At 40.6% G+C, this 24778-nt stretch overlaps 1 protein-coding gene across 1 annotated transcript in view; it reads left to right on the top strand.

Annotated features, from left to right (window-relative positions):
• LOC122794574 (tyrosine-protein phosphatase non-receptor type 11-like) overlaps positions 1–24778 on the top strand; it is a gene marked incomplete at its 5' end in the record, with an annotated part of 1649855 nt that overhangs the window by 1307239 nt on the left and 317838 nt on the right. Inside the window, 2 exons of the mRNA XM_044063080.1 lie at positions 14023–14119; positions 16884–16963. Of these exons, the coding sequence (XP_043919015.1) occupies positions 14023–14119; positions 16884–16963 (177 nt within the window). The remainder of the gene's footprint in view (positions 1–14022; positions 14120–16883; positions 16964–24778) is intronic.

Below are 24778 nucleotides of genomic sequence, written 5' to 3'. Positions count from 1 at the left end.
GTGGTAAATTTGTCATTTGAACCTTTCCTAAAAAGGCACTTTAGGGGCGGCAAGAGCCTTAGCCAGTATCTGGAATCCCAGTGGTGACAGGTGCAGGCCATCTCTAGCAAAGCATCGTGATCTGTCAACCACAACCCAGGCAGACAGATACTGGATCCCCTTAGAATGACACCAGAAGCTTAGCCAATTGTTGAAGTCAGTCATTTTGTCCTTGTTCTGTGATATTCTGGGCAATGGCAGGATGCTACTCAAGGCTAAGGTCATACCTGCCTGGGCTACAAGATTGGAGATCTCTTTCATGTCTCTTTTCATGTAGTCCGGGGAGGTACATCTCAGGTCATTCACACCAACATGGACAATGACAGAGTCATATTTGTACTTGTTGTGGAGTGACCTGAGTGCGTGGGTTATGTCTCGGATCCTGACACCCGACAGGTAGCTGACAGTAACCTTCTCCTTGTTTAGCCTGGTGAGTTGGACATCAGTGTGCCTGACTATAGAGTCACCTATGACTAGTGTGTTGGGTAAATTGTTTTTCCTTGTGGGCTGTGGTTGAGTGGCACACTGGGTCTGTGGGCTATGTGTCAGATATGTGTTGTAGTGTACTGTGTTGTTTTTTCGTATGGTGTGGTGTTATGGTGTTGGTGTTTACGTTGTCGGTTGTTGTGTGTTCGGTTTCTGGTTTTCTAGTCGGTGATTTCGGCCGAATGCCGGTTGTCGATAGAAGTAGACCCGTGTCATTTGGGTTGTATTGGGGGGTGGAGTTTGCTTGCATATCTGCTTTGGAGGTCTCTGTTGCTTGAGCAGACTATTATTGAGAGCCTCCGCGAATGTTTTTGTGTTTCTATTTTTGAATTTTGATGGTGTAGGTTTAGTGGGACTATGTGATGAGTGTGGTGGGGTGCAAGTGTTTACCTTCTCCTCTTGACTGTTAAGTTCAGTCTTGGTTGAAGAGAGCTTTACCTCCAGTTTGGCTAGATAAGTGCATCTCTCATAGGTTGTAGTGTTGGGTGGTAGGAGGGAGAGGTTTGTCTGTGTACATTAGGCAATTGCTACATTGCCCCAAGATGCCAAGATTCATCAGATAGACAGGAGAGAACACTGGGAGCTGACCCTTGGACATGCCGGAATAAAAAACTACTTTCCTCTAGGTAAGTGAGGAAAGTGAGTACAGGAGCTGTTTTTCTCTAAGCAAGTGAGAAAAGTAAGTACAAAAACTGTTTTCTTCTAGGTAATGAGGAAGGTTGAGTGTTGTAGTAATTTGTAGCATATTTAGTGCTTACAACAACTTCTGAACAAGTGCTGAGCATGAATAAGCAAATTCAAGTGCTAAAACTAAGCATCTGTATCTGAACTAGACTAGTTACAGGAAAGAAACAAGTGTAAATGCAGGTTTTTAAATCAGAAAGTTGAGAGAGATGGAAAAACTGCCCAAATGGCCAATAGCTATAATTTCTGGGCCAGAGCCAGTCCTTGTGTGGTAGACAGGTTACCTAGTGCTTACCACTCCTACTGATAAGCTAGAAGGCTTCCCTCCAACACAGAAAGCTTGGGGACCTCGGGAGCTTACAAACAGTCCTGGATACAGCAAATCTCTATCTGGACTAGACTAGTTACAGGAAAGGCAGGAAACCAGCGTAACTTTCTTTTTTGTTACAGCTAAGCAGAACATAGGGAGATTCTAGCAAAATTTTATTATTTTTTTTAAATGTTTGATTTTCTGGTAAATTGGTAAGCATTATTCACATCCAATAACGACATGCATTGCAGTTTCATGCTTCTTTTTCTAATGAAATAATTTCTAAGTGAATTAAAACAATATTTAAGAAATCATTCCTAGCTTGGGACTTTCATAGGTTCATACTAGGCTATCTGCCCTGGGGCATTTATAATCCTAGCCCGATTGTGTTTGGCTTACACCACCCCTTGATTTGAGTATACTGTGCCCTTTTTAAAGTTTAGTTTACTGTGCCTCTGTCTAATAATGACACGGAAGTAATCCCCGGGACAAACCTACGATCCCCCATCCACTCATCAAGATTCTTCTTGGAGAGAGTCAGTGAGGTGCTCTGCCTAACATGAATTGGAATTCTATTCCAGAGCGAAGGGAGCCTCTGGGTTATGAATCTGTCCTTCCAGCATGTTCTATTTATTTCTGTGCTGAGGTTCAAGTCCCTCGAGCGTGTGGCTCTAAGAAATTTAGATTTACTGAGGTGGAGCATGTCCATTAATTCTGGGTTGGACATAGCTTTATTATGTCAGTCATAGATCGCCTTGAAGGAGGCGGTATGCAACTGAGTAGAGCTGGAGTTTTTTTAACTGAGTAGCATATGGCATCTGTTTGAGTCCCTTGATCCTCCTGGTGAGGTACTTTTGGGGTCTTTCTAATTGCTGCAGGTGTCGGGTAAGGTACATCCCAAAGGGGGCATTGTATTCTATGATGGGCCTGATGAGGGATGAATAAAGGGGCACAATTACCTCTCTTGATCTAGATGTGAATCCTTTCATGATGAGGTGGGCTATGTAGAAGGTCTTTCTAACCACTTTGGCAATGTGGTTGTCAAAGGAGAGATTGCTATCAACTTGGGTCCCCAGATCCCTAATTACTTTCTCTGTACTTAATGGGTTACCACCTATGTGGTAATTTGTGGGCACATTGTTTTTGCCAAAGGATATGACTGTACACTCTTTGGCATTTAGCTTTAGACCATGGCTCTGGCACCAGTTATCCGTCTCTGAGACCTTTTTGAAGGATGTTTGTGTCAGCTGGAGAGTCGATTATGGCACCCAGTTTGCAGTCATATGCGAACTTGGTGAGCCATAGTCCTCCCACGTTGGCCTGTACCTCAGAAAAGTAAATACCAAACAAGAGAGGTCCCAGGACAGAACCTTGTGGGATGCCACTTGTGACCGGTTTCGAGTCTGACATGGCTCCAGCAACTCTGACTCTGTGGGTTCTGTCTTTGAGCCAGTTTGCGACCCATCTTGTGACATAGGGGTTTATATTTAGGCTGGATAGCTTATCTATGATGCCCGAGTAGGGTATTGTGTCAAATGCCTTTGGGAGGTCCAGATAGGCTGTGTGGACTACCTTCCCTTCATCTATGGCCTTGGTGACAGTTTTGAAGAAGTTGACCAGGTTCAAAAGGCAGGATCTGCCCTTGACGAAGCCAAATTGGGTAGGATCAAGTGTTTGTAGGTCCCCAATGTCTTTGTTTATGAGTTTCATGATGATCCTCTCCATAGCCTTGCAGACTAGGCTAGTCAAGCTTATGGGGCGATAGTTTCCAGGGTCCGCAGAGGTGCCATCTTTGTGGAGTGGGACCACTGTTGCTGTACGCCATTCTTTGGGCACATATCCTGTAGTGAGGCTGAGATTGTACAGCAGTTTTACTTGAGGGATTAGTTCTTCTTGGAGTTCATGTAGGACGCAACCCGGGACGCCATCTGGTCCCATGGAAGCAGTGTTTTTTGCTTTGGAGAGGCGGCCTTCACTTGATCATCAGAGATGTTTGGGAGGCTGCACTCTGCCGGGATAGATACTTGCTCTTTTGGGGGGGAGGGGGGGGGGGTTTGAACCTGTCTGCCAGGATATTGGCGATGTCTGTGGGTTCATTGTATTTTTTGTCGCTTAGAATCAACTCAAAACAAGTCTGGGAGTTGCATCCCAGGTTCCTAACATAACTGAAAAAAGCCTTATGATTGTCTTTAGTGTTCTGTGCAATTTTTCTCTTGAAGCTGGCCTTGGAGGATTTTATGAGGGACTGTAATTTTTTGCTAGTACTGATCAGAGATGCCTTCCCTTTTAGGGATTTTGCTCTATCATGTAGTAGCTTCCTCCTTCTGTTGTACAGTTTATTTATGGCTGGGGTCCACCAGACCAGACGCCTGCCTTTGGATGATTGGGTCTTGATTTTGTTTGGGATAGCATGATCCATGCATTCCTGGAGATGTCCGTAGAATGCGTTTATATAGGATTCTGCAGTTTGGGCCGTAGTTTCCACTGGCCCTGGGGCCTTGAAGGATTCCACTTCGGTTATGAGAAGTGCGAAGTTCGCTTTTGAGAAGTTTTTCACTGTGGTTTTCTGGGCTGGGGGTGGGGTTGGGATGTGGATATCCAGTGAAATTAATTTATGGTCTGATCTTACCAATGAGGGATATACTTCTGGTATGGAGCATAGAGTCCCCATGTTGGTAATGATCAGGTCTAGTATGTTTTCCCCTCTTGTGGGAATGGTGACTAGTTGTTCCATAGCATTTGAGTTTATAAATTCCAGGAACCTTTGGGCTAAGGTACTGGGGCTTGAGTAATGCTCCCAGTCTATGTTTGGGTAGTTGAAGTCGCCCAATATAATGGTGTTCGGAGAGATCTTCATGTTCTCCAATGTTTTCAGGAAAGCCGAGTGGGATTCCTGACTTTGTGACGGTGGTCTGTAGAATGCTATAAACTGAAAAGCAGTCTTGCCCACTGTCAGTTGCACATGGATGGTCTCCGATACTTCGTGCAATGCCACTAACCTGGAGGTGTGGATATCCTTGATAAATATGGAAACTCCTCCTCCTTTTGTGGTTCGGTCCGGGTTTTGGGGCCAAAAAGCATGATATGAGGTACAACCTGGTAGTGCTGGGGTGCTCTCTGGAGCCTTGAACCAGGTTTCTGTCACTGCACAGATATCGATGTTCTCCATACTGAGGAGAGCTTCGAGTGCATGCATCTTGAGGTTAAGACTTCTGGCGTTTAGCAGCATTACCCCTAGTTTCTTGTTCCTTGTTCCTTGTGCTGTCTATGGAGGTGGGTTTGACTTTTGAGCCTTGCCTAAAAAAGACACTATGGGGGTGGCAAGAGCCTTTGCCAATATCCGAAAGCCCAGGGGTGACAGGTGCAAGCCATCCCTAGCGAAGCAACGTGGCTTGTCGAGCATGTCATCCCAGGCTGACAGACACTGGATCCTCTTTGAATGACACCAAAATTTTAGCCAATTGTTAAAATCGATCATTTTGTCTTTATACTGTGGCATCATTCTAGGTGAGGGTAAGATGCTGCTCAAGGTCAGGGTCATACCGGCCTGGGCTACATGATCAGAGAGCTCCTCTATGTCTCTTTTCATGTAGTCAAGGGAGGTACGTCTCAGGTCATTCACGCCAGCATGTACAATGACTGAGTCAAATTGCTTTGGAGTACAACTCCACAAGTAAACAAACTTTGAAAACGTAAAAAAGTACGCCAACTTCCAAACTAGTATAGCAAGGCTCTGATTATAAGTTCTACAAATAACTTGAATAGAAAATCCAAAATTTTCAAGGTTATTACATTCTTTATAAAAACCAAAATAAAAAAGCCTTGCGGAGTAAATGCTCAGCAGTATGCAGCAAAAACTGGAAAAGAACTATAACAAAACAAACGACTGCTGAGCAAAACAATGAAGGGTGCTAAAAGTCCTTACGTCAGTTCCAAAATCAGTATGACAGTCCAATAATTCACTGTAAAATAGTCCAATAACGAAGTAGTCAAATAACTTAAAAATTCGGATTTATTATAACAGAAAGGTAAAGGCTTTGCAACATGCTTCTTCAGACCTTATTACAGAAAAAACAAAAGACTAATGATTTAAATACCTAAAAAGGCGCCAAAACCACAAACAATATTTAAAGAAACAAAACCTATTTTAAAAGACATATTATAAAATAATCATATTTGACCATATGTCTAAACAGGATATATTGAAATCACTTGATCAATCATATCAATATATAAATATTAATAACAAACAATTACAAAAAACTTTACCATTTAACCCTGGTGGTACATCATCAGTTTAAGTTCAGGATTTTAGAACAGATTTTTACTACTCATAGGAGAGGGGATATTGAAAATTACACGGAGACCAGGGAGATCAATTGGATCATCAAATTTAGGGCTGATTTACCACCAGGGTTAAATGGTAAAGTTCCCATACGTCCACTCTTGAAATCCAGGAGATTAGGACGTCAGAAATTTTAGTTTAACTTTTGTAATTGTTTGTTATTAATATTTATATATTGATATGATTGATCAAGTGATTTCAATATATCCTGTTTAGACATATGGTCAAATATGATTATTTAATATGTCTTTAAAATAGGTTTTGTTTCTTTAAATATTGTTTGTGGTTTTGGCCTTTTTAGGTATTTAAATCATTAGTCTTTGTTTTTCTCTGTAATAAGGTCTGAAGAAGCATGTTTGCGAAAAGCTTACCTTTCTGTTATAATAAATCCGAGTTTTTAAGTTATTTGACTACTTCGTTATTGGACTATTTTACAGTGAATTATTGGACTGTCATACTGATTTTGGAACTGACGTAAGGACTTTTAGCACCCTTCATTGTTTTGCTCAGCAGTCGTTTGTTTTGTTATAATTCTTTATAAAAAGTTATATCTCTATTGCACATCCTGGCTGCTCTTATTAATTGTCCTTTAATAATAGCTCTTTTTTGTTTAAAGGGATGTGAACTATTAAAATGTAGAAATGAATTACAGTACGTTGGTTTTCTATAAATTGTTGAAATATACTCAAAATTAATAACAACCTTAGAAAGCTTTACATCCAGAAAGTCTATTTCCATAGTAGAAAAAGTAGATGTAAATTTTAAAAAGGGGGTAGTGTTGTTACAGTATTCTACAAATGAAATAGCTTCAACTTCATCCCCTGCAAAAAGGACAGACATCATCAAGGTATCGAGTATATAACTTAATTTTCTCCGTCATGATGTTATCAAATAAGAATTTCCTTTCCCAGTACGCCATAAACAGATTGGCTACTGTTGCCCTGCATGGTGACCCCATAGCTACACCCTGTGTTTGTAAGTATACTTTCTCATTAAACATGAAATAATTAGATGTCAGAATAATGTCTAGAAGTTCAGAAACTACATCCATTTCATGTTTTGAAGCACCTAATTCTTTAAGCATCAAAGTGACCCATTCTACTGCTTCTTTATGCGGTATGGATGTATATAAGTTGACTACGTCGACTGTAAGAAAGTTGAAAGAATTGTCCAAGACAATATTATTCATGTTACTGAGAAAAGACCATGAGTCCTTACATACGTGAGGGATCAGTTTCAAGTATTTAGCCAAGATTGCTTCTACTAGCTGAGCACAAGGATAAGTAATAGATAGCCGACCATCAATTAATGCACGCAATGGTGGATTATACAAGTCCTTGTGAATTTTCGGTATGCCGAAAATCACAGGATTCTTAGGCATACTAATATCAATATAGTTAAATGTATCTAAATCAATTCTACCCTCGATGAGCATGTCTCTAAAGTAACTTCTAATCCTTGTTTTTGAAACATTCAGCTCATTAATAGAAGAAAGAGAATAAGCTGGACCAGATAATATATGTTCCATCTTCTATATATGAGTGGTTATCAAAAATTACCAGGCCACCTCCTTTATCTGGTTTTGTGACCCTAGTTGCTGAGGCACAAAGTTGCTTTAGACATTCCATTTGTTCTTTTGAGGTATTGTATTCTACATACCTTTTTGATGTTTTTTTACTTTGGCATAAGCTCCTAATATCCACCTCACATGTTTTCTCAAAAGTTGCTAAAACAGGGTGTAAAGGAGGGTTAAAAGTACTTGCTAATTTTAGTTTACGATCATGTATCATATCAGTATTGTGAAACAACGTATGTAAATTTAGTTTCCTCACAAAACATTTTAAATCTATTAAAGTTTTTGGAATATTACAGTTCCTCGTAGGAACAAAAGTGTTCCCATAAGCAAGTAATTCGACTAAGCAAGGATCCAGTTGTATACTTGAGAAGTTGTAAATTTTAAAATCTCCTTTCTTATTAGTCAGAATTTGTAAGTTGTTATTATGAGAGTCTATTGTTGTTACAACTTCCGGAACAGATGATATAACAGTAGATACTAAAGTTTCATTAATAATACCATAGTTAGCTGTTAGTTCCTGGTCTTGTTCCATTTCTTCTTCTGAAATTTGGAGTTCTGTGGCCTTAAAAAATGGCCATTATTAGAGTTGTTATTGTGATAATATTGTCTATTATTCGTATACTGGGGAGGCCCATTCTTATTATTATTGTCCTGTATTCTATTACTTCGTCTTAGACTTGGTGCTTCTACTTCGTCTAAATGGTAGTCAGAGATATCCGCAGTCGGAGGAGAGTCCTGATCCAGTCTCCCTTTTGTTATGTCTCCAGTAGTAGTATTAATAGGGCCATTAAGTTTCAAATAAGCTGTATTATTAAGGTATGCTGTTCTGTCCCTCAATAATTTTTTTTTTTTTTTTTTTTTTTTTTTTTTTTTAGTAGCTTTAGATTTTTCAATGAACAAATCTATGCTCGAAAAAAATATGAGCATAATCAAACTTGTAACGTTCAAAATCTAAATCATTTCTTAGTGCTGTATCCACACTAGCCACCTCCTCAGTCAATTTATCTATTTGAATATTATAATGTTTAATTAAGACGTCTTAGAGCTGTAAACCTTGAGTATCAAAAAGTGTTGCAAGTTCTTTATTGAAGTCAAGGTCAAAGAATAGTCCAGTGGGGCAAAAGGAAGACCTTAACCCCTTAGGAACCAATTTTTCTAATTGGCATTGTCTAAAATATCTTACTTCAAGTTGCAGTCTTTTTAATTTTAATAGCCATGAATCAAAGTTTTTTAAATTATCTACAATTGTATTATTACTTACTGTGGCATTAGTAGGATTTCTGGCCGGTTGTTCCTGTCCCAAAACAAAATTCATATTTTCCACGTTATTAATCCACTCGTCTACTTTAGGAACACCTATTAGCCCATGTTGTTGTTGGTTATTCTCCAATGGTGGAAAATGATGATCATATATTTCTCCAGAGAGTGGGATAACATCATTAAGTAGTGGCGATGTTCGTCCGATATTAGGTGCTTGTCCTGGTGGTAGCGACCCTGTGAATGTGTTGTTCGAGTGTAGAACATCACCGGTACCCCTTACTGTTCCTTGGGCGGTCGTTTGTCTCACTGAGGCTGCTGTTAGTACTGGACCAGTAACAGCAAGGTTACGTTTTTCTAAAACATCAAGTTTTAGAGTAATGACATCCATCCGTTGCGAAAGGTCCCGTAACAATGCATACAAGCTGAAACTGTCGTTTTCAGCCACCGGGTTGGAGAGCCTAGGACTAACAGGATTCGGAAGTTGGTCAGACGACATACTGACGGTACAACTCCACAAGTAAACAAACTTTGAAAACGTAAAAAAGTACGCCAACTTCCAAACTAGTATAGCAAGGCTCTGATTATAAGTTCTACAAATAACTTGAATAGAAAATCCAAAATTTTCAAGGTTATTACATTCTTTATAAAAAGTTATATCTCTATTGCACATCCTGGCTGCTCTTATTAATTGTCCTTTAATAATAGCTCTTTTTTGTTTAAAGGGATGTGAACTATTAAAATGTAGAAATGAATTACAGTACGTTGGTTTTCTATAAATTGTTGAAATATACTCAAAATTAATAACATCCTTAGAAAGCTTTACATCCAAAAAGTCTATTTCCATAGTAGAAAAAGTAGATGTAAATTTTAAAAAGGGGGTAGTGTTGTTACAGTATTCTACAAATGAAATAGCTTCAACTTCATCCCCTGCAAATAGGACAAAGACATCATCAAGGTATCGAGTATATAACTTAATTTTCTCCATCATGATGTTATCAAATAAGAATTTCCTTTCCCAGTATGCCATAAACAGATTGGCTACTGTTGCCCCGCATGGTGACCCCATAGCTGCACCCTGTGTTTGTAAGTATACTTTCTCATTAAACATGAAATAATTAGATGTCAGAATAATGTCTAGAAGTTCAGAAACTACATCCATTTCATTTTTTGAAGCACCTAATTCTTTAAGCATCAAAGTGACCCATTCTACTGCTTCTATATGCGGTATGGATGTATATAAGTCGACTACTTGCTTTGGAGTGACCTGAGTGCTTGCGTTATGTGGCGGATCCTAGCGCCCGACAGGCAGCTCACTGTGACCTTCTCTTTATTCAGCCTTGTGAGCGGGACGTCAGTGTGTCGGACAATAGAGTCACCTATTGCAAGAGTATCAGGTGTGTTATTCAGCCTTAAGGGCTGTGACTGCTTGGCACACTGATTTTGTGTGCTATGTGTTGTAAGTGTTTTGTTTTGGGGTAGCGTTTGCTTGGATTTCTGCTTTGGAGGTCTCTGTTGCTTAGGTAGATTTTTATTTAGAGCCTCCGAGTATGTTTTTGTGTTTTTATGTGTTTGGTTTCCTGTTGTGGTGGGACTATGTGATACTGGAATTGTGTTGTGTGAGGTTACCTTCTCCTCCTGACTAGTTACACCAGTTTTGAGATGAGAGAGCTCAGCCTCCAGTTTGGCTATATAGTTGCATCTCTGACATATATTTGAACCTGTTTGGAGGAGGAGAGGGTTGTCTGTGTACATGAGACAGTTGTAACATTGCCTCAAAATTCCCAGATTCACCAGCTGGACTGGAGAGGAAACCATTGACTGACCTTTGGACATGCTACAGTAATATAGGGAACTGAATTAAAACGGACCAATAGGGGACAAGGTAATCGTAGAGAGTATAACAGTAAATAGTGCTAATGGTTTATTAATGCTAACTTGTAAAATTACTTATTTGGACCAGTGAGGGGCCGTAGAATGAGAATATGGTGTCTAATTTGAGAGATAGAGCAGTTCTAAGGGAAAAAGTGAAGAGCAGACTTTGTGGAGCCAGGAATAGTTTAAACCCAATTAGGCGGCGCTGCCCGATGTTGCCCTATGCGCAAAACCGCGCAAAAGAGGGTTTTAAGAGAGGGAGATCAAGGAGTTAGGAATTGACCCAAAATGGCCAATAAAACTACAGTTTCAAGGCAGTAACCACTCCCACAGGGGCAGGCAGGCTGCTCAATATTTATCACTGCCACTGATGAACAAGAGATTTCCCTTTAGCCCAAGCAAACAATGGTCTCCAAGAAACTTACAAACAGTTCAGAACAGCAAATCTCTAACTGAACTTTTTTAAATCTCAGAAAAGTGGGAAAAAAGCAAGATTTTTTTTTTTGTTTTTTTTTTAAGGAAAGCAGAGGTTCACACATATCAACAAGTTAGAACAGTGCAGTAAATGACCCCACACTTGAGTGCTAGGCCAGAGACAGATAAAATGCAAGTTTTAAGAAAAAACGATTTTAAAAATAAATGCAGGCAGGAAATTCAGTCATCAGCTCTAGGTTGTGTTCTAAATGCAGTTACCAACACAGAAATCAAGTTTAACAACATCATCATCATCATCATCATCATCTTCTTTCAGCTGTTCCCGTTAGGGGTCGCCACAGCGGATCATCTGTTTCCATTTCTTCCTGTCCTCTGCATCTTGCTCTGTCACACCAACCACCTGCATGTCCTCTCTCACCACATCCATAAACCTTATCTTAGGCCTTCCTGTTTTCCTGTTACCTGGTAGCTTCATCCTTAGCATCTTTTTCCCAATATACTCAGCATCCCTCCTCAGCACATGTCCAAACCAACGCAATCTTGCCTCTCTGGCTTTGTCTCCAAACCTTCCAACCTGGGCTGACCCTCTAATATACTTATTCCTAATCCTGTCCACCCTCGTCACACCCATTGCAAATCTTAACATCTTTAACTCTGCCACATCCAGCTCTGACTCCTGCCTTTTTGTCAATGCCACTGTCTCCAACCCGTATAAAAGCCAGTCTCACTACCCTCTTGTAGACCTTCCCTTTCACCCTTACTAGTACTCGTCTGTCACAAATCACTCCTGACACTCTTCTCCACCCACTCCATCCTACCTGTACTCTCTTCTTCACCTCTCTTCCACACTCACCGTTACTCTGAACTATTGACTCCAAGTATTTAAACTCATCCACCTTCGCCACCTCTACTCCTTGCATCCTCACCATTCCTCTATCCTCCCTCTCATTCACACACATATATTCTGTCTTAGTCCTGCTGACCTTCATTCCTCTTCTCTCTAGAGCATATCTCCACCTCTCCAGCATCTCCTCCACGTGTTCCCTACTCTCACTACAGATCACAATGTCATCTGCAAACATCATAGTCCACGGGGACTCCTGTCTGATCTCATCTGTCAACCTGTCCATCACCATTGCAAATGAGACAGGGCTCAGAGCTGATCCTTGATATAATCACACCTCCACCTTAAACAAATCTGTTAATCCCACCGCAGACCTCACCACTGTCACACTACCCTTGTACATATCCTGTACCACTCTTACATACTTCTCTGACACTCCCAACTTCCTCATACAATACCACAACTCCTCTCTAGGCATCCTGTCATATGCTTTCTCTAAGTCTAAAAAAAGCACAGTGCAACTCCTTCTGACCTTCTGTGTACTTCTCCATCAACACTGTCAGAGCAAACATTACATCTGTAGTGCTTTTTCCTGGCATGAAACCATACTGCTGATCACTAATCATCACGTCCCTTATTAACCTAGCTTCCAGTACTCTTTCCCATAACTTCATACTGTGACTGATCAATTTAATCCCTCTGTGGTTACTACAGCTGTGCACATCACCCTTATTCTTAAAAATCGGTACCAAAACACTTCTTCTCCATTCCACAGGCATCCTCTCACTTTCCAAGATTTCATTAAACAATCTGGTTAAAAGCTCCACTGCTTTTTCACCTAAACACCTCCATGCTTCCACAGGTATGTCATCTGGACCAGCAGCCTTTCCATTCTTCATCCTCTTCATAGCTATCCTTGCTTTCTCCTTGCTAATCCACTGCACTTCATGATTCACTATCCCCACATCATCCAACCTTCTCTCCCTCTCATTCTCTTCATTCATCAGCCCCTCAAAGTACTCTTTCCATCTGCTCAACACACTCTCCTCGCTTGTGAGTACGTTTCCCTCATTATCCTTTATCACCTTTACCTGCTGCACATCTTTCTTAGCTCGGTCCCTCTGTCTAGCCAATCGGTACAGGTCTTTTTCTCCCTCCTTTGTGTCCAACCTTTCATACAACTCTTCATATGCCATATCCTTAGACTTCGCCACCTCTCTCTTTGCCATGCCTCTCATCTCCTTATACTCCTGTCTACCTTGTTCATCTCTCTGACAATCCCACTTCTTCTTTGCCAAACTCTTTCTCTGTATACTCTCCTGTACTTCCTCATTCCACCACCATGTCTCCTTTTCATCCTTCCTCTGTTCAGATGTCATACCAAGCACCTTTCTAGCAGTCTCCCTTACTAGCTCTGCTGAAGTTACCCAGCTGTTTGGTAACTCTTCACTGCCACCCAGTGCCTGTCTTAACTCATCCCTGAACTCCACCTCACAATTACCCTTTTTTTTTTTTTTTCAATTTCCACCATTTTATCCTTGGTACTGCCCTCACACTCAATAAAGGGGGACTTTGATCCCCTTTATTTTTGCACCTGTCCCTAATTCTAGAGCTGAACACTTGAGAGCTATGCTTCTATTTGCCTCCTGTGAAACTTTGTGCAAGTCATTCAGCCAGACATTACTGCTGGAAGGAATCCATATAAGGTCCAGGTTAAAACATATATAAACAGATGTGCTTAACTTTTATAGCTAGAGTTTTGTTTTTAGTGCACATTCCAGAATCCTATGCTACATGACTGACAACAGTAGGAATTAGTGGGAAGAATACATTTTTTGCAGTACATGGTCAGGTTAGATCACTTCTGTTAAGTTGTTAGCTGCTGTTACTGACCCAGAAGGTCACAAACTGTTTTACTGGGTCCGTGAGAAAAGCCAAGCAGTGAAACATCAGAATAAAGTTATGAAAGTGACAAGCTTTTCAACTTCTCAGATTGCATAGATAAAAATAAAGACAATGTTGTTTCTTATTAGCCATGCACAGCTGATTCTAACTATACATTTATCTATCATATGTCTCAAGTCTGTTCATTCACTTATGAGTGATTGATTAATTTATTGATAGATTTATAGATGACAATTCCATCTTTTTTTTTTTTTTTTTTTTTGCAGGTCCTGCAGCAACAAGAATGTAAATTCCTATATCCCAGAAAAGAGGGACAAAGACTTGAAAATAAAAGCAAGAACAGATATAAAAATATTCTGCCATGTAAGGATATGTAAAATTCTCAGACTAAATATAGTCGTAATTCCTTTTTAATAACATTATGTACAATACTCTGTTCCATACTGTATATCTTAGAACACTGCTGCTGCCACTGTCCATGGTGCTTAGTCGTCATTAAGGGGGCATGCAGTGTCACTGTCCATGGTGCTTAGTCATCATTAAGGGGGCATGCAATGTCACTGTCCATGGTGGTTAGTCATCATTAAGGGGGCATGCAGTGTCACTGTCCATGGTGCTTAGTCGTAATTAAGGGGGCATGCACTGTCGCTGTCCATGGTGCTTAGTCGTCATTTAAGGGGGCATGCAGTGAAACTGTCCACGGTGCTTAGTCGTCATTAAGGGGGCATGCAGTGATACTATCCATGGTGTTTAGTTGTCATTAAGGGGGCATGCAGTGAAACTGTCCACGGTGCTTAGTCGTCATTAAGAGGGCATGCAGTGATACTGTCCATGGTGCTTAGTCGTCATTAAGGGGGCATGCAGTGTCACTGTCCATGGTGTTTAGTCATCATTAAGGGGGCATGCAGTGAAACTGTCCATGGTGCTTAGTCGTCACTAAAGGGGCATGCAGTGTCACTGTCCATGGCATTTTGTTTATGCCGTCCAGGGAAAAAATACTGTCAAAACAGTCCAAAATGGGAAAGCAAAGCTCATTGTGTGTGTGCATGAAGCAGGAGACTCTCAATTATGTGTGAAATCTGATTGTTGCTTTAACAGTTGCATTATATTCATATATTTTTAACTGTTTAGTGCCATTTTTTTCCCATTTGGCCTGGATTGTGACTGGACCACTTGACCGTCCTGATTAATAAATGCAAACAATAAATCAGTTAAGCAAATAAATACAATAAATGAATGAATCGGTCAATAAATAAGTCTGCCACGGTATGGACATACTGTGTTTTCCCCCGTCTTGGCCTGTGGGGGAAGTGCATGGCAGATCCAGATGTGCGGGTTGGAGTGTCTTTTTTTTTAGCAGGATAACATGCAGTCATGAGCTGACCCATGGTACTCTTAAGACTAAAAGACAGAACCCACAAAGTCAGAATAGCTGGAGCTATGTCAGATTCTAAGCCAGTCACAAGTGGAGTCCCACAGGGCTCTGTCTTGGGACCCCTCTTGTTCAGCATTTATTTCTCAGATGTGCAGGCAAACATAGGGGGGTTGTGGCTGACAAAGTTCGCAGATGACTGCAAACTAGGCGCCATAGTCGATACACCAGCTGACACATGCATCCTTCAGAAGGGCCTTACAGAAACAGACGACTGGTGCCGGAGTCATGGCCTTAAACTAAATGCCAAAAAATGTATAGTCATCCCCTTTGGGAAAAACAAAGTTCCCAAAAATTATCACATAGAGGGTAATCCATTAAGTACGGAAAAAGTAATCAGAGACCTGGGGACCCAAGTTGACAGTGACCTCTCATTTGACACCCACGTCGCCAAAGTGGTTAGAAAGACCTTCTACCTTGCCCACCTTATCATGAAGGGATTCACATCCAGATCAAGGGATGTCATTGTACCCCTATATTCCTCCCTTATCAGGCCTATGATTGAGTACAATGCCCCATTTGGTATGTACCTCACCCGGCACCTGCAGCAGCTGGAGAGACCCCAAAAGTACCTCACCAAGAGGATCAAGGGTCTACAGCATATGTCATATGCTGCCAGACTAAAGAAGCTCCAGCTCTATTCAGTAGCATACCGCCTGCTCAGAGGTGATCTGTGCCTGACGTACAAGGCCATGTCCAATCCGGAATTAATGGACATGCTCCACCTCAAAAAATCCAAATCCATCAGAGCCACGAGAGCTAAAGATCTAAACCTCAGCACAAATATGAATAGGACATGCTGGAGGGACAGATTCATAACCCAGAGGCTTCCTGCACTCTGGAACAGGATCCCAGTCCATGTTAGGCAGAGCCCCTCACTGGCTCTCTTCAAGAGAAATCTTGACGAGTGGATGGGTAATCGTAGGTTTACCCCGGGGGTCATCTCTGTGTCATTACTAGACAGAGGCACAGTAAACTAAATTTATTTTGTACACTTTTATATCATTACATGGCATGGTGAAAGCCACGTACACTATGGCTAGGCTTATAAATGCCCTAGGGCAGATAGCCTGGTACTGTACTATGAAACTATGAAGAGACCTGCATTTTTCTGGCTAAGAGTTCTGGTGTTGCTTTCTTATCCATATGCATGTAGTGTGGTGACAGTGTGTCTGGTAATTTGGAACCTTAAATAAAAGGATATATACCACAGGACACCGTGAGTTTCCACAGGGAAGAAACTAAAACAAGCTGAACAATTAAAATCAGTGGTTATGGTATGCAAACATGTTAAGAATGTAAATTAAATGGTGTATTCAAATTAATGTTCTTTCACTGGAATATCAACAGGACTAACCTGTCTTCAAAGTTTTATCAAGTGTACAGTATCCAATGCATACTGATAGTAGCTCATGGGACAGATTCATAAAACATATTCTCAAATCAGAAGAGTTTCTGTCTTACAAGTAGGAACAATGGTGGAAGAATGTTTTTTTTATATTTAAATTTATCTAGAATAGTTGTCCTTTGTCATTTCAGTGATTTGCTAATGGCTTTCAATATTTAGTTTGTTATATCATTACTAAACCTATGCTTTGTTTTACATCACGTTTTCCAGGAGCGAGTTGCATGCATCTTTTGTCTGCTTTAAAAGCATGTTGACCTTACTGATATATTTTTTTATTTTATTTTTAGTTGATACTACTAGGGTTAAACTTACAGAACTCGATGAAACAATAATGAATTATGATTACATCAACGCTAACTATATTAGGGTAAGTATTAAACAAATTTGCACTTTAGTTTATTGATACATTGAATACAGTCTTACTTTTAGATGCATTGTATTCATTTTCCAAACAGTTTAAATCAGTATTACTTTTTGCTGAGAAGTCTGGAAACTGATTTTGGCAGTTATTTTGATGTCCTTAAAATACAATATTTAAATGCTAAACCATGGTGACAGTTTGTTGAAATATTAAAAGACTGCACTCAGTGTTTAGCACCCTGTGCTGGAAACAGTGTAAAAGGAGCAGTTTATTTTACAGGTGAATATGCAAACATTTAATTTTCATGTAGATTCAGACCATCTTGATAGATATCACTGTTACAGCTAAAAAAAAAAAAAACACTGCTGATGTAAGTCCTTGAGTGGTTTATCTTCGGGACCCATTCAACAAAAGTTAAATGTAAAGTACAAGTAATTGATTTTTCTCTGGCATCCAGTACTTCTAAATTCCTCTCAAATGTTTAGGTTCAAAGGTGATTACTAGGCTAATGACTTCAGGGAGCTTTTTAAGGCCTAGTCATGATTCCCAAAGTGAGACTCAAGCCTTGTTCTTTGTGTCTGTGAGGTAATCACCATAACAGTTATGCCAGTCCACAGCCTTTTTAAAAATTGTCAACTAATAGAAATAGTTCACTGGCAATCACCAGGCTGTTAGTGTGCAGATTATTACAGGCCTAGACAGTAACCAAATGTCAGACTTAAACTGTCTACCTTGTAATTCTCAGGTGAAGACCTTAACCTTTATATACCAGAATGTTTTTCTATGTGCCCTAGATGAGGAATATCGTGAAATATGATGGGTAAGCCACACTCTCTAACAATACTTAAAATATTATAAATGGGAATCTTACCACCTTTAGTTAAAAATCCTTACATCCTCCAAAAACTGCAAGCAAAAAAACCCTGTTGTACCTTGCAGACTTATTTACCACACACACAATGTTTGTTATGCCATTTAATGACTGCTAATCCATCCTTTAAATTGTGGTTACCTGCTGTGTTCTGGGAGAAGAAACTACATGCCAAAGACATACCAAAACTGGACTAAATTAAAGGAAAATAAATCAATAATAATTGTATTTGCTGGAGGGGGGGGGGTCTTAGTCCACTTCATCTCCTGATGTGGGGCAGAAAGCCCTCAACACCACTGCAAAGTTAAACGTCAGTTCTGACACCACTATAATGGATTTTCTTTACCTCTGAAGTAGTAGAGCTTCAGAATTAATTTATATTATTATGCGGGGTGTGGTAGCCCCAGCCTCCCCTTATTGAGGGGTACTGCGAAAACCCTTAAACATCACAGCATTGTTGTTGTTGTTGTTATGTGGAAGTAGTACCCCACAATCCCTCCATTGAGGGGGTATGGGGGAAAACCCTCTTCCATAAACAACACTGTTTTATTCTAGCTTATCTTTGTGGGCCACCATTTCACTTCTGCAATTTGAATAATTTGCAGATAACTTTCAATATTTATTTGTTGTGTTTGCTATTTTGTGATTTATTTAGACATGTTTTATACATTTATATATCAGGCACCCGTGGACTTGTAAATTAACTTTTTATAATGTCAGTACTGTTATTGTTGTGATTAATTTTGTTAGATGGCGTAGCACTTATCCTTAAATTAGTAAACACTTATTAACATTTAATCCTGACTTTAGGTCATCGTCTGCATGAGGTTTGAATGCTCTGTGTATGACTGCAAGGATTTGCTCTGGTGTCTCCCCAATGCCTCCCAAAGGCATTATGCTTATAATTTTTCTGTGTGGGTGTCCCTGTGCGTGCAAATCCTTTTTAGTCTTGTATGAGTTGAGCTGATCTTTCTTTTTCCCCCATGAACCTCACTCCTTGTCAGTTTGTACTTCTTTTATTCAGCTAGTCATGTTGACCCCCCCCCACCCCTTTATAGACAAAGTGAAGCTTGCAGGAGATGAGCAGGACAGGGAACCACCATAACCACACATGAAGGGTGTTGCACTTTACAAAGTTATGGGCGTATCCCCCCCTTTACATCCTGGCATTATACTTGCTAAACTTCACCCTTGGTCTTAGGGTGTTGATTACCTCTCACACCCATCTGCGTGTCTTGCAGGGCTGCTTTGACTTCCAGTCTACACCAAGGCTACAGCGAGTATCCCATCTCTCACCAGTATGGCATCCCCAACCCTCTCCCAGAAGAGTGTCCCCCATACAGGTCCTAGTTACTTCTCTTTTACTTTCATCAGCTCCAGTGGGTTCCCTCAAGTCACCTGACTTATAGTTGGTGTTATCCTTTGTACCAATGGAGTTGGCTCCCACAGGCACGTTGATTGACTGACATCATTAAATTGTTCATGTTTATTGCATTTGGGCTTTCATGGAATAGGCCACGACTGAAAATATCTACAAGGTACAATTCACTTATCCAGTTAACAAATAAAGTAATGAAAGAGCAACGCTATAACCTGTTTAACATAATCAATAACACACATACTTTATAAACTCCTGTTTCTATATAATTTATTATATCGAGTGAATACTGACTGTTTTATCCTTGACAAGTACAAGTTCTTAGCTCTGAAATGGGCATAAACAATGCTTTCTTTTGTCTGCTCTTGAACGTTTATAAACATTATTGTTATTATTATCTTTAGCGCATTAAAGTATTCCACATGTTTGAATGTTGTGCCGTAGAGCCACGTGCCCTTATTGCCTAAGTAACGATCAAAAAATTAAGAGGCGTTTTGCCTTTGTCTCTGAACACTGTATGTATGGAGGCCTATAGCTGTTCTGCACCATTTTTCTATATGAGGGAGCTATTTATTATGTACCTGACTGCTTACCCACTTGTAGATGTCTGTAAAACCATGATTATGAGAACGTAGGACAGTCAAGGGCTCCATAATAAGAAACCACAGTTACATCTGTATTTCTAGACTCCAGTAAGTTCTGGAGGTGTAAACTTTGTACTTCATACTATTAGATAAGGGCTTTTTGAATCTACGTAACAAGGTTTGGAGTACAGACTACTCTGCAGCAGACCACCATCTGCCTGTCTGGTGCAGTTAATTGTGATGAGAAATCATTTTAAAATATATAGTATTGGCCTTGTTGCAGTGTTCATATGTTTCAGTAGTGTATTTATAGGGGAAGTGCTTTGATTAGGTACTCCTGCTGAGGTCACTAAATATTTGTAACTGTTTACACAGAATGATATGACCATAACACCATGGTAAGGAAGTCAGGGCACTAAATACATCAGGACCCTGCGGAGTCTGACACACACACACACACACACACACACACACACACACACACACACACACACACAGGGCACTAAATACAGCAGGACCCTACAGAGTCTGACACACACACACACACACACACACACACACACACACACACACACACACACACACTCTTGAATGAAGAATACAGATAGAAAAAGCACCACTGAAAGCAATATTCAAAAGTATTGTAGTGAATTGCTAACAAATGTTCATTGAGATGCTGCCTAAAAAGATAAAGTTGATGTTGCCTTTTTCATTAACTTAATTAATTCCATTGTTTCTTGAATAAAAAAAAAAAATAATAATGTAAAACATGAGCAGACTCATTGGTGGACAGTTGGCTACACACTGGTGTTACTGTCAAAGGTCTGTCTATAGCTGCTGACTTTATACTGTATATTTAGGAAAGAAAAAGATTTAATTTGCTAAAAATCACCAGTGCTGTGGTCAATATAGCAATAATAATGTTGATTTACCCACGGTTGGCGTGGTTTGGTCCCAGGGCGGGCCCGAGGACCAAACAAAGACAACCGTGGGTAAATCCAGCATTACCACACCCAGAAGTGGTTATATAATGCCATTATTTAAGAAAAGAAATAATTACTTTTCTTAAATAATGGCATTGTATAATGCCTCTTTGCTGCCCTTCCGCACCTGTCTGGTGTTCACGGCAGTTCTGATGTACTGCTGCGATGCCTACGCAGTACATCAGAGTTGTGGGCAACGGAGAACGCAAGTTCTCCGTTGACAGTTTTAAATAAGCAACGGAGATCTCCGTTGCTTATTTTAAAGCTGTCTCGCTATGTTAAACTCATTTAACATAGCGAGACAGATCTCCGTGTCGCTATGTTAAAGGAGTTTAACATAGCGAGAAGCTTTAAAAACGGAGATCTCCGTTGCTTTTTATCTGTCGCTATGTTAAACTCTTTTAACATAGCTTATTATTAGTAGCTCATATTAACGAAAAGTCCGGGCGACGGACCTTTTCCGCTAGTATATTGAGGATTTACGGGCACGCTGGTTGGGCTGGCCAATCAGCGTGCACGTTTTTAGGGTAGGCATTGTATAATTAAAGTGTTATATCTCTGTAACTGTGCAGGATATATCCAAGATACCAGTGAGGGAATTGTTCACCTGTACAAAAACTTTCCAGTGATATTTGCTATAAGGAGCTACGATACTGCTGTTTTGTGGTATGGCATGATATATGGAAATTATGCATTTACTATTTTCATAATATTTTAAATCAATATTAAACTAAAATAAATATGCAATTATCAGTGGAAACATTGTATGCCTTAATGTTTGGTATAAGACTGTGTAATTTGTTCACCTGTAGGTCATATAGGTATTATAAAATTAATGCAGCTATGAAAACATTGCTAATAATTGTATATGGCTTACCAAACAAACATTTACATGACTTCACATCACTTGGCAAGTTTTAATGTCATTTTTACTAATACCCACTGCTTGTATATACCACCTCCAACATGGCAGCTCCACGCTCCATTTTTGTATTATTAATGTAAACATGGAAAATATGTCATAATTTTGTAATGTTTTGCAAACTCTTCTTAATATCTCCGGTTATGTACACTGCATGCTGTTTAGCAAATCATGCCCACTTGTAGATGTCACCTTGCTGCCTTATCTTTAACAGTGAAGCTGTATCAAGACTTCATGATTAGACTTTAAAACACTGACAAGTATACTCACCTTAGATGTACAGGGAGGTCTCCTGTAAAGATAGGTATACGCCTACAGGATACGGAGGAACTCTGATTTCTTGATGACTGTACTCTTCTAGGAAACAGTAACCTATTTTATTGCATTCATTTTGTTGCTTGCTGCATTGTTGCATTGCTGCATTGGTGTATTGCTGCATAAGGCTGCACATGGCTGCAGTGATTATCCAGCTGTCTACTTAATGCCTGTTTGGAGTTTTTCCAGGTTCTCCTCGTGTCTGCTTCGGTTTTCATTCTACTCACTTTTCAAAAACATGCTGATTTATGTCAGATCCAGCCACCTGGGGACCCTTGCACATCTTCTCTGGCAGGCTATCCAGTTCTCTTCAATCTCCAGCAGCACTATAAAATATAAAACAAACAATAATGAGCACAGAATGTCCCTAACAGCAGAAAACAAGTATAGCTACAGGTATAGCCTGTGTACAGCAGCAATGCAGAAGATGTGTGGCAGTCTCTCCCTAGCTACTACTTCTCAATGGCATAGAAGGTCTGGGGGGATACTTGTCCAATTCATTATATTTATGCCAGCATTGCTCGATAGAGTGGTTGATATAGGGGCATCACTCAACACCCTAGTAATGTGGTACCAGGTATTCAGTTCATAAAGGGGGCACTTACATTCCACAGGCAGACACTCCCGATTATTCATGTGCAGTAGGGCTAAAAAGACTTTGCATACCTGTTTGGGAGAACTCAGCATCAACCTGACAGGACACAAAGGGCAAGCAGGAGAGGATGCAGTCCTCCTGGAGGGGCTCAGCATGATAGGGCACAGGGAACTTTCAGGGATTGTTGCAATCCTGTTGGGGGGCCAGCAGAGGGAATACATACTCAATTATTTTCCTACTGGATAGTTGAAGCCACATGGTGCCATATGTTCACAGACAGCATGACACACTACATGGAATGGTGGACCTGCAGTACCCTAAGCACAGAATATAATACCAGCATAGTATGATGGATAACAATCATATGTTCACTGCAGCCCACTATGGCAGAGTATCAGAATGGTTACTCTGTAGCAACTGCCACACTATGACACAGTGTCAGAATGGTTACTCTGTAGCAACTGCCACACTATGGCACAGTATCATAATGGTTACTCTGTAGCAACTGCCACACTATGGCACAGTATCAGAATGGTTACTCTGTAGCAACTGCCACACTATGGCACAGTATCAGAATGGTTACTCTGTAGCAACTGTCAAACTATGGCACAGTGTCAGAATGGTTACTCTGTAGCTACAAACAGGGATGTGGCTGCAGTAAGGGGCCTGGAGACAGTAATGAGTCAATTGCTATGTGCCTTGGACAGTCACGCACACACATGCGCACACGCGCACACACACACACACACACACACACACACACACACACACACACACACACACACACACACACACACACACACCCTGTTCCACATAAGTACTCCAGGGGTATATTTCCTAGCATCAGTCCAAAGGAATGGCAATGGCTGGAGAAGTTCATCATACATGAGAATGAGCAACTACAACAGCCCCTGTGCCTGCATGGCATGTGCATCCATGACAAGGCCGTCTGAAATTAGATATGGTAGGAAATGATGCATGACATCTGGGGGACATGATATGACAATAGGTGCATCACAGGGTCACTGCTGTGTTATGTCATAGCCGGACTAAGGCATAGGGGGTCATTAGACACAGGAATACCACTGTGAGTGGAGTAGTAACACAGAGGTGAAGAAATTTCTAACATCCCTCACCAGGGAGTGTAAGAATTCCCTCATGCCTGGTGATGGCATGCATGCATGAGCTGTGCTGATATTGACTGCCTGCGTGTCTGTAAGAAATGCCACAGGTGATTAGTGGCACATGTCATTTGGGTTGGAGATTGGTTTGCACCTATGAATGGTTTACTCAGACAAATACAAATGCATTTCTGTCATCCAAGGACATCTAGGTTGCAATAATGTCAACCTACAGCACAAGGTATACATAGGGATCTACTTCAATTCGTCAAACCCCACATCATTGAAGATGAGATAGTCGAGACAAGAATATCGAAATCCCATTTCAGCAAAACAGTGGAACAACAAATCTCTTCCCAAGGTAGGTAACCACTTATCCAAAAAGAAATAAAACCTAAACCACACCATCCCTACCCCACCCAGATGGGGGGCTATGCCCCAACATCCCCAAAGCCCACCAAAGGGGGCATTATATTCAATGACTGGACTGGACTAATGAGGGTTGTGTAAAGTGGGACACTTACATCCCAAGATCTAAACACAATCCCTTTGTTTATAGGTTGTGCAAGATAAAAGGAGTTTCTTACAACAATGGGCACATGTTGGTCAAAAGTTAGGTCACTGTCTACATAAGTTCCCAAATCCATGGACCAGTCTGACAGCTTGTTGAGAAAATTAACAGTGGAGGGCACATTCATATCACCCACAGCCCTTCGGGGTTGATGATGAATTTCTGGCAGTACTTGGCTTCAGTGAAGGTTGTCTCATTTATGTCAGTCCCAGTCCTGCTACACAGGGTCACAATCATACATGGTCTGTGTCAGTGAGCTGCATGAGTATAGTATGTGGCTATTGATGTCAGTACTCCCAAGATTTTGACAGACCTGAGATATGTAGATCAGTAATCTAGGCACAGGTGGTCACTACTCATGCTATGTCAGAAATGTTAAAATATGCATTGTGGTCTTCATGAAGAGGGGCAACCATGGTAAGGACTGCATGAAGTTCTGTATTATGGGCAGAGTGACATGGTATATGGGATATGGTGCAGG

This window comes from Protopterus annectens, chromosome 2.part1, assembly GCF_019279795.1.
Source record: "Protopterus annectens isolate FY-2018-M chromosome 2.part1, PAN1.0, whole genome shotgun sequence".
Lineage (NCBI taxonomy): Eukaryota > Metazoa > Chordata > Ceratodontiformes > Protopteridae > Protopterus > Protopterus annectens.
Note: the sequence above shows the minus strand (reverse complement) of the source record. Positions and strands in the feature narration are given on the sequence as shown.